At 41.2% G+C, this 15,826-nt stretch overlaps 1 protein-coding gene and 1 pseudogene across 2 annotated transcripts in view; both read left to right on the top strand.

Moving 5' to 3' along the window:
• Window positions 1-2,959: 2,959 nt before the first annotated feature.
• LOC133997842 (cholesterol 24-hydroxylase-like) lies at window positions 2,960-7,717 on the top strand (annotated as a pseudogene).
• Window positions 7,718-8,434: 717 nt separating this feature from the next.
• ccdc85cb (coiled-coil domain containing 85C, b) overlaps window positions 8,435-15,826 on the top strand; it is a 47,638-nt gene continuing 40,246 nt past the window's right edge. For both annotated transcript variants that reach the window (XM_062437561.1, XM_062437562.1), the window contains exon 1: window positions 8,435-9,905. In XM_062437561.1, the coding sequence (XP_062293545.1) occupies window positions 9,194-9,905 (712 nt within the window). In that variant the 5' untranslated portion in view covers window positions 8,435-9,193. The remainder of the gene's footprint in view (window positions 9,906-15,826) is intronic.

A 15,826-nucleotide genomic window follows, 5' to 3' on the forward strand; every position in this document is an offset into this window, starting at 1 on the left:
GCCTATGTATTTTCCCAGTGGTGAACTTTTCTTACTGTTCCTTTAAGTGGGCTGAAACTGTGCCTTGTAAGGCTGTAGCTGTTACGTTTACTTTGATGTTTGCCATTTTAGCGTGAAACGAGATTTAATTTGCGTTTACATTTCATGCCGTGTTTCCAATCCTTTTCAATGGAGCGATGTCCAGCAGAGACGGCGCGCATTGCTATAGAGCGCAGTGTGTTGTGTTGACAGGACTCTGCATCGGGGACCTGATTGGAAATAATTGGTAATCAATCCAAAAATCATCAAGTCGTTATCGACGGAATGTGAGTCCAATCACTTCTTTCCCAGATCCATAAAGGATTGTCCTATTAGATTACTGAGGGCATCCAGTTCATGCACACTACCAGTGCCATGTGGAATGATGGGCACCTACATGATGAAGCTGAAGGAGCTGTGGGCAAACCAGGAGACTGTGCTGAGGGAGAACTCAGAGCTGACGGAGATCATCTTCATGCTGGATGAGGAGAGGAACGGAGCAGGTTCCGGTACGGTCAGGGGTGTCTGGGATGGAAGTACGTCAAGCACAGGTGGTAGTCCTGATCACCACAACCACAACCACATACACAAGCCCAACTCAGATTACAATAAAATGGGCCCACCATGAGGTCCATGTTACCTGTCAGTAGGGGAGACTGGGGTAAGTTGAGCCAAAGGGTAAGTTGAGCCACCCCTTGTTGCTAGGAAACAGTAAAAAACATTGATCATGTGACCAAATATTTAGGAGGAAGGCATCAATTCATGGAGTCTGTGAACGTAAGAACCACATGGGTAAAGTGGTTAGATCTTTATTTCCAAAAAAACGTTTTTCACTCTTGAAAGTGAATTTAGTCTATCATAAGTTTCATGAGAATTGTGTTTAGACCAAAATAGATCATTTTAAATTTGTTTTATAAATCAATTGTGGTATCTATGAGCTACAACATGAGGTCATAAACCTAGCATAAAACTGCACCATTTTAGCTGTGGGGACTAACAAAGTCAAAATGGTAGCTCTGGGGTAAGTTGAGCCATTTGGCCAGGGGTAAATTGAGCCGGTCGGTTGGGGATAGATGGAACGAGAGGAAAATGGAGGGAGGAGTTTAACGAAGATGGATAGAAGAGAGGACAGATAGAGGAAGAAAGGAAGGGTGAGAGGATGAGAGTTCAGATTGTTCAAATGTTTTACTAGTCCATAACTGACCACAGCTGTTACTGTTCTCTTCCCAGGCGGGGAGTTCCGGTCCTCTGAAATGAGGCCAACACGAAAGTAATTTAAAACTGCATCTATCAAAAGGCCATCAGAGGGCGACCGTTTTGGTGTCAAAAGGACTTCCCTCTCTATACAAGTCAATGGATAATTCATCAAATTCTCACTTGATTTCTAACCTCAGTAAACGTTTTCAAAAAATGTGTTTATGGTCTCAATCGCTAGTTTAAAGCCTTCTTCAATGCAGTATGATGTTCATTTGTGAAATTTTGGCCTCCCTGATTTTATAATTGACGATAAAGCAGGGTATGCATTAGGGCGTGGCTACGTCGCGATTGACAGGTTGATTGGTTCACAATTTCAGGAGCGCGGACAGATAAACTACAGGAAATAGCCGTGAACTTGTTTCACACCGACAGTTTTGTGGTTATAGTTAGTCGTAACAGCTAACTTGGTTAGCGTCACCTGGTTGCCGGTGTAGACTGTGGTAGATCCAGCCCTCGCAACCTCCCCCGCTCCGTCCTCTTGCTCCTCCTGATGCCCATATAAGTAGAATCCGTGTTTTTATTTTTCCTGGCATGCACCTGAAATTTTCAAGATGGCGCTGCTCAGATCCGAAAATATTGGATTCCGAGCAGCAGTCCACAAACCAATGGGTGACGTCACGGATGTCACGTCCATTTCTTATACTGTATATACAGTCTATGTCTCTTCCCAAGCGCACTTTAAGGCATTCTCATGTTAAAATGTTTTTTTTTTTAAAAACAGCTGTTTAGCAGTAATATGCAATAACAATTTAAAAAAAGGGTATTGTACCTGTTGAATTGTGTATAATAATTAAAAATACACATGAATGTGAAGAACTGACTGTTATTTAGGGATATGGCTCAATTTACACTGCTCCTATGCTCAATTTACCCCATACACGGGGTAAGTTGTGCCACGAGACCACTTTTTTTGGACATGCTATATTATCGAAACAGTTATGTTTACACTCTTTCTGTTTGTTTGAAGGGATGCACAACATCCTGAATATGCAGATATATTAGTTAGCGACAAAACTATAATTGCCTTGATGTAGTGATCCTAAATATGAAAAATGGCTCATCTTACACCAGTCTCCCCTACCATCACAGGAGCATCACCAAATAACTCAATGGCGAGTTCACACACCGTCCCCACAAGCATCTGTGAGGATCTTCAGATTAGCGCACTTCTAAATAGAAGAGTAGGAAGGAGGAGTAAATACTGAATGCTCGCTGAGACTTCGATCAAGCACAAATCAACTGAATGGAGGTGGCAATTGCCGTGACAAGTTGCTGTGACAACTTTGCCACTGTCTCGAAACTTAAAAGCTGTCATGTTTCACAACACAAACACTACATAAAGTTAAAACTGATGAAAAGGTAATTCTGCTTGTTTACTGTAGCCTATAAACCACCATGTTGCTGTGTGACGTCTGGTAGGCCTATGTGTCTTTTGGTGAACTGGAGCCAGATGGGTCTTACCCAAGATTCCAACTTTAAATTGGGCCAATAATTGCACTTTTCGGTGTCGGCGATCTGTTTTCCCTGAGCACAATGAATTGCAGCATTAGACTGTAAACCGGGAACATCGACTCAAAAGTATTGACTTCCAACTTGCAATGGATTGCAGCGTTAACAACGCCACTCCCCTTGACTGACTTTACACTTCACTGTGGACTTGCAAACTGTAAACAGACATTATTCAGTGTATGAAACGTGCCTCACTAAAATGGCCGTTTTTCAAGTATTTTTAAGCTGGATCACTCAAGCGTTTATATTTTTCCTCTTCCTGTTTTTCGTAGCTTTCCTCGGTTATTGTCTGTACATTAAATACATTCATATGAAATATGACCACATACCCGGGCCACCGAGAGACAGGTAAGTTAGGTGCGACAGCCTTTAATTCCACTATGTTCACTAACATATCTTAACATTACCTGACACTTTAAAAAAAATCTACCTGCAGCTTTCTCTTCGGACATACACCAACGTTTTTCAGGGTAATGAGAAGTGGAGGAATTATACACGACACAATACTGGAATGGTAAGCACAAGCGTAATAATGCGTAAAGTTGGTGAAAAACTTAACGCTTAACGCCTGTTATAGCTAGATGATCAGTGATCAACATTTGACTTTGGCTTGTTGCATAACGAACAACATGACGAAAGTAAATGCGTCCACACAGATGTGCGTGGCACAATCAAGCAGTTATCCAATAATGCTCTGTGGCACTTATAAAAACGCTGAATGGGCCCAGTTAATTCTGATTTGTAGCAAGAAGGCAAGAGAAAAGATCTAAGTGACTTTGAAAGAGGGTTGATTGTTAAGCTGTGAGGGCATTTTGCTGGCATGATGTGGGTCAATGAAAATCAATACAAAGTTGGCTGATCCCATGATGAAACATTTCTATCCTGATGGGAGTGGTCTCCTCAAGGATGACAGTGACCCCATCCATAGGGCACGAGGAGTCACTGAGTAGTTTAATGAGTATGACAATTATGTGAATATGCTATGGCGTTCACAGTCACCAGGTCACAACTCAATTGAACACCTATGGGAGATTTTGGACTGACCTGTAAGAGAGAGTTCTCCACCACCATCCTCAAACACCAAATGAGGGACTATCTTTTGGAATAATGGTGTTCATCCCTCTAGTAGAGTTTCAGAGACTTGTAGAATCAATGCAAAGCAGCAATGAAGCTGCTCTGGCGGCCCAAACCCATACTAAGACACTTTATGTTGGTTTTTCCTTTAATTTATCCCCCCTGACTCTATGTTGTCTGTGTTCACGTATCTTTATTTGTTAAATATATATTTCAGTTATTGTTGTGTCAGTTTGGGCAGAGAATTTCAGGTGTGACTAATATGTTACTTATAGGTGTGAGACTTACGGACCTGTTTTCAGGATAAATGCTCTGCATATCGTTATGATCACCACTACCTGTCCAGAGGCAACCAAGGTGAACACCTCACTTCATCAAAGTGTTTGTGGAGTCATACATAAGCCATCAGTTCCACAATAAATAGTGTTTAATGCACCATGGACATGCTTTGCTTCAAGTCCTTGCCAAAAAATGACCATAGAGTGCCAATTATTGAGCATTTTGGAGAAAATATCATGGTAGTATTACATAAGCATCACTTTTTTAATGTTTCCTCCGGTTTCAGGAAATCTTGATGTCCCCAATGTACCCCAAAGCTAAATTTCTCTACAAGAGACTCTTCAACCTGTTTGGTCAAAGGTAATTTATCAGATTAGTTGTACTTTTTTATACTGTCTACATCTAAAGAATACAGACATGAGCCCAGGAAGAATTTGTCAAAAAAAGGAAGATGAATTGAAACAAGCTGTCTTGGTACATTTGTCTGTAGTGTTAGACCTAGGTAGTGACTTTGCAGGTTCCCTTATATCCAGTCATTAACAATCTTATTCACTTAATGAGAAATGATTTTTGTTCCATGTGTCTCTTCAAGGTTTTTAGGCAATGGCCTGGTAACAGCACAGAATCACGAGTTATGGTATAAACAACGCCGGATCATGGACCCCGCTTTTAGCAGCTTGTGAGTTATTTACATTTTTAAGTCGAGGTGAGATCATTATCTTTTGCGTAAGAGACAGAACTGAGTATGTGCCCAACCTTTATCTTATATCCAGTACTTACAATCACTTTAAATTTATTTTGACTATCGGGCAACATTATCCTAATTCAGAGTCTCTGTGGAGGTTTGCAGGCATGTCCTGGCTGTGCTATTCCTTTTTCTAAAACTACCGTTATTTCCAGGTATCTGGGAGGTTTAATGGGCACCTTCAATGAAAGGGCAGAGAATCTGATGAGTAAGCTTACAGAGGCTGCAGATGAAAAAACATAGGCCAAAATGCTCTACCTTGTCAATTGTGTCACTCTAGATGTTATTGCAAAGGTATTGTGTCATAGTCTGTTTTATGATTCCCTATTCAGTAGCTCTTCTCCAACAAGTTTTTTCATCTCATTTTATCAAAAGTTTGTCAAATCAAGCTGTAAGTATCTCATTATACATGTATGTTTCTTCTCTTGTTGACTGCTAGGTTGCTTTTGGTGTGGATTTAGAACTGCTGAAGAATACTGATGATTCACCTTTCCCTAAAGCCATTGAGATGTGTCTGAAAGGAATGGTGTGCTATTTACGAGACAGCTTTTTTGAGGTATGACTTTACCCTTGGTTTATTTTAAGTTTGTATGGTTGAAACCTTGTAACCTTGTGTGACATCTTAAAAATCTTGCATTTCCAGTTTAAACCAAAGAACAGACCGTTTATGAATGAAGTGAGGGAAGCATGCCGCCTGCTGCGCACAACTGGAGCTCAGTGGATCCAGAACAGAAAGACTGCCATACAAAACGGCGATGACGTACCCAAGGATATCCTCACACAAATCATCAAATCTGCTGGCAAAGGTTATGGTCTTTAAAGTACAGTACACAGTTGATCATTGTGTTGTAACAGAGCCAAGACAATTGTAAACATTGGTTATATGGTCTGTATAAGAACATGTGCATCATTAACTTCATCATTAAAGTTTAAGCTACCACCTGTTCACGTACATACAGTAGATAGGTCATGTAAATAGATCGTTTGTCATTTAATTTGCACTTTAAATGACTTTCAATCCACCATGGTGACTAGAATTCACTTGTTCAATCCCATGTTCTTATTGTTTCAGAGGAAAGCATGACTAAAGAAGATGAGGAGTTGATGTTGGACAATTTTGTGACGTTCTTCATTGCTGGTGAGACTATGTTGTTGAATGTTCCTGAAATTTTCAAATGTTTTATGCCACTTTGCTCCATTTGAAAGATTAATTTTGCCATTTCCAACATTTTAGGGCAAGAAACAACAGCTAATCAACTGGCTTTTTGCATCATGGAACTGGGAAGACACCGGGATATACTGGAGAAGTAAGAGCTAATTAAGTGAAAACAGTTTCACATTGTCTTTTTGGCACAACAATTTCTTGAGTATTGCTTTATTCCTCAGAGTGACGAAAGAGGTGGATGATGTCATTGGGATGAAACAGGACATAACCTATGACGATCTCGGTAAACTGGTCTACCTCGGACAGGTACATGTTATGAAGTTAGGAAAATTATATTTCAGCTCTTTTGGCAGGTGAAGCAATCTTTGATCATTTGTTTACTCACTCTGTTCTTTTGGCGCCATCTGTAGATGAGTTGCTAAACCAGGATCTATCACTTGCTTCATGTACTAAGTAATTGATTCAAGATGTGTCTCACACTGTAACATCCCCCCAGGTGTTAAAAGAGACCCTGAGGTTGTACTCAACAGCTCCAGGCACATCTCGTGATATACTTGAAGACATTGTCATTGATGGTATCCACATACCTGGAGGAACCACCTGTTTTGTGAGTAATTTACTTCTGAATGTGTTTGTACCTAGAAAGCCGGATGTGAATGTCAGTAACCAAAAACTTTTAGTGTGTTTCTATTTTAGATAAGTAAGAGACGATCATACTTATCACTTAAAGAACACACACAACAACACAACTCACATTTTTTGGAATACAGACAAACAATACCTACTATTAAAACTTTTATTACGTTGCTTTGAAATACAGTTTAGCTCCTATGTGACTGGTAGGATGGACAAATTCTTCAAGGACCCGCTTACATTTGATCCAGATCGATTTCACCCAGATGCTCCCAAGTACGTAATTTAGAAACTTACAATTTTCACCTAATGATATATCTTTTCAGTCGTCACATTACAGAATTGCCTCAGACAAAAGAAGAAGATGATGGTCTGTATTAACTGTCTATTGTCTGTTTTACAAGGCCTTATTACTGCTATTACCCCTTTGCCCTCGGTCCACGCGCATGCCTGGGAAAGAATTTTGCTCAGGTGGGTGGTGGTGACATGAAGACTTATAAATAATCAAAACACACCAACAGTACCACAGACTGTATAAACACACTGAATTAACCCAATGGGTTGTGTTGTGTTTACAGATGGAGGCTAAAGTGGTGATGGCCAAGTTGCTCCAGAGGTTTGACTTCACCCTGACTCCGGGACAGTCCTTTGACATCCTGGACACTGGCTCTCTCAGACCAAAGAGTGGAGTGGTGTGCCTTATCAATCACAGGAATCACAAGAAATAAATGGCCACACAGTATAATGAAATGAGAAGAAATCATATCATTGCCTGTGGTGAAATTGGGTGCTTGGTTTCTTTATTCTAGCTTACTGTTTGCTGCTCTGTGCTCTCATCCTTTGTAAAGAACATAGTCTCTGCAATACAGGTTATAAAGGAATACACAATATATACAAATGAAATAATGATGATTGTACATTTAAACTTGCAGCTCTTTAAACCCACTGAGCCAGTACCTATAACACTATATTGAATTGTTGAATATCTTATTTTTATAGTAATGAGAAAAAAAACATGAAAAAATGTATCAACCATAATAGCCTCTTTTATTGACACCGAATATTTTTTATAGCCTACTGACTTCATTTTGAACTTTAATATACTGATGATAAATATAATACCTCAAAATCTGATTTTTATTTCTTGCTCAGTTTGCCATGCAGTGATTTTATGTCCTCAACCTGCTGTGTTACTATCTTTTACTGACAGTGTACACAGGGGGGCGCTGTGACTTTGTAAAAACAATCTAAGCACCTGTTTAACTGCTGCGTTCAAAGGATCAAAAGTTGTTATTCATCTGAACGTTTTTCATCTTTTCAGACATCATTCTGTTGAAAGAAAATTATATTAAGAGGCGAATAAGGACTTAGTTGAATGCTAATTTTAATTTTACGGTGGTTTCTTTTTGAAACAGTTGGTTACAGTTGTATTATGCATCTCCCTGCTTGCACAATGTTTTTGCTTAAAAAGTCATAAAGTAATGAAAAACAAATACATGTCTAACAGTGAGTCTTATGGATGTAACACACTTAAACGTACCACTTTAAATGCAGCTGCATTAATGTGTGTTTTATTGATGTAATTATGACATTTAAAAATAAAATAAACGTCCTACATTATAATCTAGTTAAATTGTATTATTTAACATAATGGTTAATGTGTATTTTTACAGTGCTGAACATGTCTTACTGTTCCTTTAAGAGGGCTGAGCTTATGCCTTGTGAGTCTTCAGCGCACTTTTCATCTACCTGCTGCCCACTCCTCTCCCACGTCTTGATTGGCCGTTTTGGCTGCAATCCTCTTCAATGATTTCAAACCAAAGTATTTGGACAAGGAGGAGGGGGTCCGCTGCTAATTCCGAGCTAGCTGTGTGGAAAAGGTTTGAGTCCTCCGTCCACCGACTCACCAAAGCCTCAGCAGAGAGGCTTCATCCGAGGAGCGTCGTTTACGGTGAAACGCACCGCCGCTGAGAAAAGTAGGCTTTTATATACAGAGAGAGGTATCGCGTTTACTTCAATGTTAGCCGTTTTAGTGTGAAACGAGATTTAATTTGCATTCAGATTTCTTGCTTTTTATGTTTCCCATCGTTTTGAATGGAGCGATGTCCAGCGGAGACGGCGCACATTGCGATAGGACGCGGTGTGTTGTGTTGACAGGACTCTGCATCGGGGACCTGATTGAAAATCAATTTTTAAAAAACAAATCATGTGCTTTCGTTATTGACGGAATGTGAGTAACCATCACTTCTTTCCCAGATCCATAAAGGATTTTCCTTTAAAAAAATATTGAGGGTATTCAGTTCATGCACAGGTTGTGCTACCATCACGTTAATATTTTGCTCTTTTATTATTGGCTTTTGAAACAGGATATTAAAATAGTACGATGCTTTCATACTTTGAACGATGCATTCTTATTTGAACACAATTCCGCAACTGAGGCTTGGTTAATTGAGTTTCGACAGTTAATTGCAAGCCACTCTTGAAACGAATTGAGACTCTCAGCCAGGGCAGTCATGGCTAAAAATCCGTCCGAGGGGCCCCGTGATGACCTGAGCCAGCTGACGGACGAGGAGCTGCTGCGGTGCAGCAAAGAGGAGATGGTCCGGAGATTAAGGAGGGTTGAGGGCGAGAAAATGAACTTGATGATCGAGCATGGCAACATGATGAAAGACATCAACCGCCGGCTGCAGGTGCACCTGCACGAAATCCGCAGCTTGAAGGAAATCAACCAGAAGCTGCAGGACGACAACCATGAGCTCCGGGAGCTCTGCTGCTTCCTGGACGATGACCGACAGAAGGGCAAGAAGCTGTCCCGGGAGTGGCAGCGCTTTGGCCGCTATACTGCCAGTGCCATGTGGAAGGAGGTGGGCACCTACATGATGAAGCTGAAGGAGCTGGAGGCCAACCAGGAGACTGTGCTGAGGGAGAACTCAGAGCTGAAGGAGATCATCCTCATGCTGGATGAGGATAGGAACGGAGCAGGTTCCAGGAGCTCCATAGACAGTCAGTCCAGTTTGACCAACCTGAACGGGGGTACGGGCACGGTCAGGGATGTCGGGGATGGGAGTAGTACGTCCAGCACAGGTAGTGCTGGTAGTCCTGATCACCACAACCACATACACAAGCCCACCTCAGAGAACAGTAAGTTGGGCCCCACCATGAGGAGGTCCATGGACGACCTGTCAGCACCACACCATCACAGGAGCATCCCCAATGGACTCAATGGTGAGTTCATACACCGCCCCCACCTTGACACACACCTGGCTGTCACATAATCTGCATGCAGGGTTAACACACAAAAAGAGTCCAAACAATCAGCTCAAATGTGAGTTCTTAATTAAAAAACTTTTAGGTTCTATTACATTGGACACAACATTGTTTATTTGGCCCTTTGATCTTATTTTCACGTTTTTGTCACAAGGAATGAAAGTTTCCAGCTGCATGTAAAGATCTCCAAACAAGGCTGGTTTGAGGCTTTTGAAATTACATTTAATTTCTTTGTAGCGTTTGTTTCTCATCGATAATACAATCAGGCTGTGTTGCATAGTTGCCAACAGTGTGTGATTGCACTAACAACATATGCTGATCAAAACTGCTGTGAAGGATTAACAAGGGGGTGGGGGGGGGGGGGGGATGGTCTTGGTTTTACCACACAGTAACGTCTTGATTGGGGTGATTATGACACACACACATATGCATGTGCACACGCAGCATCCTTAAGTGGCCTTTACAGTCCCACGCTACTCCATCATTTGAATCTGCACTGATTTAGGTCACTGCTCTTTTGGTCCTTAAGGAGTAGGGCTTATCTTAATAGCTTTTAGAGGGGGCTTGAGCAAATTGATTGTTTTTTTTTTTTTTTTTTTTTTTTTGGGAGGGGGAGGGTCGTTCACTGATTATCATTGTTGTCTTTGGTTGTGGAAGAGCACTCATGTCTGCTTAGGGACTGTCAGAAATGCATGGCGTGGGACCAGAAATCAATGTCCCTGCTTTAAGACCTAAATACACAGCTGAGAGCTGCGAGAGGGATGAAAATGCTATGATGGAACAGGAGAATACTAAGCCTCGTTTAGCTAGCACATGGGCTGGTAACTCGCCATGATCTGTTTGGCGAGAGGAATAAATTCTGTTTCGGGGGGGCGGGGGAGGAAATCCTCTATCCAGATGAAACTTTACTCATTTTTTCATTTTACCCTGATGTACAAGTACAGAGCAAAAGCAGGGAATAGGAGATTAAAGCAAGCAGCTTCAAATCAGATCAGGTCACATGTTATCCATCACATTCCCGTAATTGTGCAGTGTGAAAATCGTGAAGGTAACAAATACAAAAGGATGGAAGCATGCATGAGGGAGAGCTGAGGGAGCCCTTAATCCGGAAGCACACACACACATACACACACACACACACACATATATATATATAGATTCACACGCAAACACACACATTTTTGGGCGGTGTTTGGCTGTCATTACGTAACATCAATATTGTGTCTGCAGCGGCCTAGCACCTCTCTAAGCCGCTGTTTTGCTAGATGTGTGACATTGTGTGCCCCTGAGGCTGTGGCTCCGTGTGTTCATCACTGACAATGACATACAGACACATAGAGTCACACGACTAGCATGAAAAAGACCTGATTCAATTGAGAAAAGGTTTATTATTTCGTTGTTAAAAGCAATGCAATCGCGATCTGATCGATGCTATCTAGTCCTAAACAAAGCTGAACATCTCTACGGCTTTTAAATAATTGCGAACAACCCGTGTAGAAAAAACAGAACTCGTATTGATGTTGTGTTGTGAAATAACCCAAGATGTCAATCGATGAAAACAAAGACAAAGCAATACGACATTGATCATAATCTACTATTGCACAAGCTGGTAGGCTGTACCCGGATGCAGGCAGATGAAATAAGTGTTTCATCACTCCACTTGATGAATAATTCTCAAAAACCTGCTTGGATAAAATTTTTAATTGCCTGCAGGTCAGCACTAGTTTCTACAGGACTGACTTGTAAGAAATTGGTTTTCTGTAACCGCACAGATTGACTCAATTGACTGGTTGAAATCTGAGTGGAGTGACCATGTTGTGAGGTCAGATGTGGCCACGGTGTGAGGTCTGTAGAGTGGCTTTATTTAATGCTGTCCAAATGCCAGTGGCTCCCCTGGGCATTTAGGAGACAAGCTTGAGGATTGCCGCTCAAGTGCTAAATGAACAGCATCTGTCTGGGTGCCAGACACACACACACACACACACACACACACACACACACACACACACACACACACACACACACACACACACACACACACACACAGACACTAAGGCGAGGAGGAGGAGAAATCTGTCTTAAAAGTAAAACCAACAAACTTGATTGACTCTTCATTTTCATATCTTTTCAGCCATTCTTTTTTAAACATTTGTTCATCTGTTTGGCTAATGCAAATTTAGAAAATCTCCATTTCTTTAGAAGAAAAAGAGGCACTGGGAGAGGAGTGTATAAAAGGGAGTCCAGCAAAGGGCCCTCAATGGGTCTTGGTGGTGTTGGGGGAGTGGCTGAACGGTGGTAAGGGGTTGGCTGGGAAGCTTTGGGGGTGGAGTGGTGGGGAGTGTTGCAGGGCATATTGAACCAAAATGAGGTTGGGTTTCGGGGGACATCCTGCTGTCTGCTTAATTTAATTTCTTGTGCGTTGACACGGTTAACAACCCCACCACCCCCACCCCACCCCACACACACCACCACCAACCATTCCTCTCCCTTAGGGGATACAGACTGTGTGAATGCATGTTTACTAGGGCTAGATGTGTGCTGTAATGTGAGAGTAGAGTGAAAACTTCTGTTCTGAAGAAAGTAAAAGACACAGCAGCGGGGGCTACATTGAGTACTACTGTGTTTCATAATCTGTAATAGTGACTTCTATTTCTGGGCTTTTCAATGTCTGCATTCGCTTTTGGTGGTCTGGAACCCAATTCCACTCAAAGACTTTCTGAAATATGATGCTGTCACAAAGAGTGTGCATTAGCCCCCCCTTTATAGTGCCATACAGAAACAGACCTTCAGTGTTGGGCGGAGTATAGCTGCATGACATTAAGACAAAGTGGCCAAGCGAGACAGTAAAGTGTTGCTTTGACATTGGCCAGATGAACTGATAAAGATCCACTCTGCAATAATGCTTGTTGACCTTTAACATACCCTCACACATTCCCTTGGCCTTTTAGCTGACAAACGGCTATGGAGGAACAATGTTTCTAACTCGACAGATAAAATGACTCTAAATAAGCCAGAGAGTGAGGTGTCTCTGACTCGGATGAAGAAGTGAGAAATGATCAGGCAATCAGGCAATGTTGATATTGTATGGGAAACCCTGCTGTAACCAATAAAAGACCAATAAAGGACGTAACCAATATGATGAAGGACTTGCTGTCTCAACAAAGCATGTTTTATTTAAGAAACTGATGCTATTTGGTTGTAGTTATTCAGTGTAAGATACTGTACACTTGCTAATGTTAGTAAGGTTCAGGGAAATAAAACATATTGTAAATAAAACATTGATTTGGCAAATAGATTTAGTTAGTAGTAGCTGTGTTGGGACAACTAATAGTAATAGTAATATTAATAGTTAGCTCCACTTTTATATCATTAAGCCTCCAATGTTAGACTATAAACTTAGACCAAATGTTTGCAGATAGTTAGGATGGTAAACCTTTTGAATAAAGTGTTAAAACGTATTGTCCCGTTAGTGAACAAGCTAATGAAACAGTTAGCAAGCTTGTTAGCTAAGAGATTAATAAAAAAAAGAAAGAAACTCTTATTAAACCGCAAGAGTGCACTCAAACTTCCACCTGGTGTGTTTAGTCAAGATAACTGCAAAGATAACAGAAACAGGGATTCATTTTATGTTGTATCTCTGCCTAACTTTAGTAGATCATAATATACTGGTTATGGAATTAATCAGCATATGCTCCAGTTCAGATGAGCTCAAACTTTTCTATGGATGCCAGTTTTTGGGTCACAGCAAAGGTCAAAACGTGGCCTGCTACGGAGCCCCCGGGGGGACATGGAGGTCAAGAAAAAAAATCTGTACTTATCTCGGGATCCCGAGATAAGTACATATTTTTTCCCCCTGTTCTCCGTGTCCCCTCAGGTGCTCCGTAGTGACGTCAATGTTCTTCCGGGTCAGTTTGGTATCATGGAAGACAAGAAAAACAACAATGGAGCAGTTCATAGAGTTTTATTTCGAACTTGGCCTCAAATATAAAGATATTAAATCAGGTAGTCTTCCAAATCCTCCTCCATGGTTCCACGTTGCCTCTTGAAGCTAAGTTATCCCGATGGCTGCTGAACTGATCCGGAAGTACATTGACCTTGAAAAATTATCTCAGGATCCTGAGATAACTAAGTCAGGATCCCAAGATAACAAAAAGTTATCTTGGGATCCCGACTTACCTATCTCGGGATCCTGAGATAACTGGCCTCTTTTTTTTTTTTTTTTTCACCTTTTTTTTTTTTTTGCCTCATGTCCCCTCAGGGGCTCCGTAGCCTGCAACAGACAAGGTAAGCCTTATCTTTAGCCTAGCAGATTGCTGGAAATGCCTTTTACTATGTTGTAATATATGTTGTAAAATGGTGAGGACTGCTGAAAAGACAAAAGTCTAAGCTTTATAATAGATTCATAAGGAATTAAATTATATAATAGGTTTTTCAAAAATTGTTAATCACTGCAAAAACGAAAGGTTCCTCAGCATACAGTCATAAGTTTGCACAAAAAATATTAGGCCGATGAGTCCACTAGTATGTGAGTTTAGTTGCAGGCAGATATACGGGGGACACACACGAGCAAACGCACGAACCCCTCCCGGCTTACCCCTGGCGGAGATGATTAAATCCTGCAAACAAAATGCCAAGGGAGTGGAAAGTGGCCCAGTAGAGGAAATAGGAAGAAACTCGGAGAGCTATTGTGGCTGACTAACACTGGCTTGTCCTAGCTGGCTAACATGTTCATGGTTAGCTTGCTTGCAAGTACATTTCGCAAAGCCACTTCATGGTGTGACCATGCTTTTACCACAGAGTCCATCAGACCACTGAGCTGCATGAGTCTTTCAGAAACCAGTTGGATATGTTAGAAATCCACTGGAGAATGAGATTCAAGCTTCAGCCTAATGCATTCCTACCAATTTGATTAATATGTTGTTTCACATCAAAGGAGACAGCTTGCACTGGCTTCCTACGTTTGTTCTCTTGAGTAAATTGGGCTGTTCCTAAGAGGCCATGTCTTCCTACGTTTAGTCACTCTGTTGAGTCACCCTATAAACCTACCCACTCAGGTTCAAATTAGTCCTAATTACCTCACTGAGAAGTCATAAAATTGCATGTTTAAACCAGAACCTGTCCTATCAACATGTGTGTGGGTGCCACAGTGAGTGTGAACTCTTCTCCTTTCTGATTTAGAGGCTTTTCTCTCCATCTCTCTTGTTTCTGTTTCCTTCACTTTTACCCCTGGGGAGTGAAATGACCTATAAGCTCACAATGAAACTGTAAAACCAGCCCTGCCAGTTGGCCATGTGTGTGTGTGTGTGTGTGTATGTTTCATCATACTAACACAGATTAGTCAGTGCCTTTGCCTTGATAGTTACATTCAAATGTAACTGAAGCATCTGAGTTGCTTCATCAATAATCTTTCAAAGGGCAAGTTCAGTATTTAAGTATCTCTTGAGAGTATAGTTTAATTTTCTTAGAGAACCAGTCAGGATTTTGATATCTTGTGCTGTATATTGTGTTCATATCATTCAGTGTTTATATTGTGTACATCAATCAATCATAGCCAGTTTGTTAAAGTGAGCCTTGCATTTCTTTGAGTGAGCTCCTTTTTCATTTCAAAGGAAACTGGAGGATCAGCAACACAATGGTGTTTTCCTCTCGGCTGTGGTTTCAAGTCATTGTGTGGCTTGTCTGCGGGTCTAAATAAAGAGGGCGTCTAGCAGGAATAGGATGTTTCTGTAGCTGATATCCTGTTTGTCCACACTCACATTCATGTTTCTGTGTTACAAGATGCTGAGTTGGTTTCTTGTAACGTCACCCCTGCAGCGGTGGAGGGATGCATTATCACAACTTCAAAGGAAGAACAACAGATACTATTAGTGACTAAAATC

Source organism: Scomber scombrus, chromosome 17, assembly GCF_963691925.1.
Source record: "Scomber scombrus chromosome 17, fScoSco1.1, whole genome shotgun sequence".
Classification (NCBI taxonomy): Eukaryota; Metazoa; Chordata; class Actinopteri; order Scombriformes; family Scombridae; genus Scomber; species Scomber scombrus.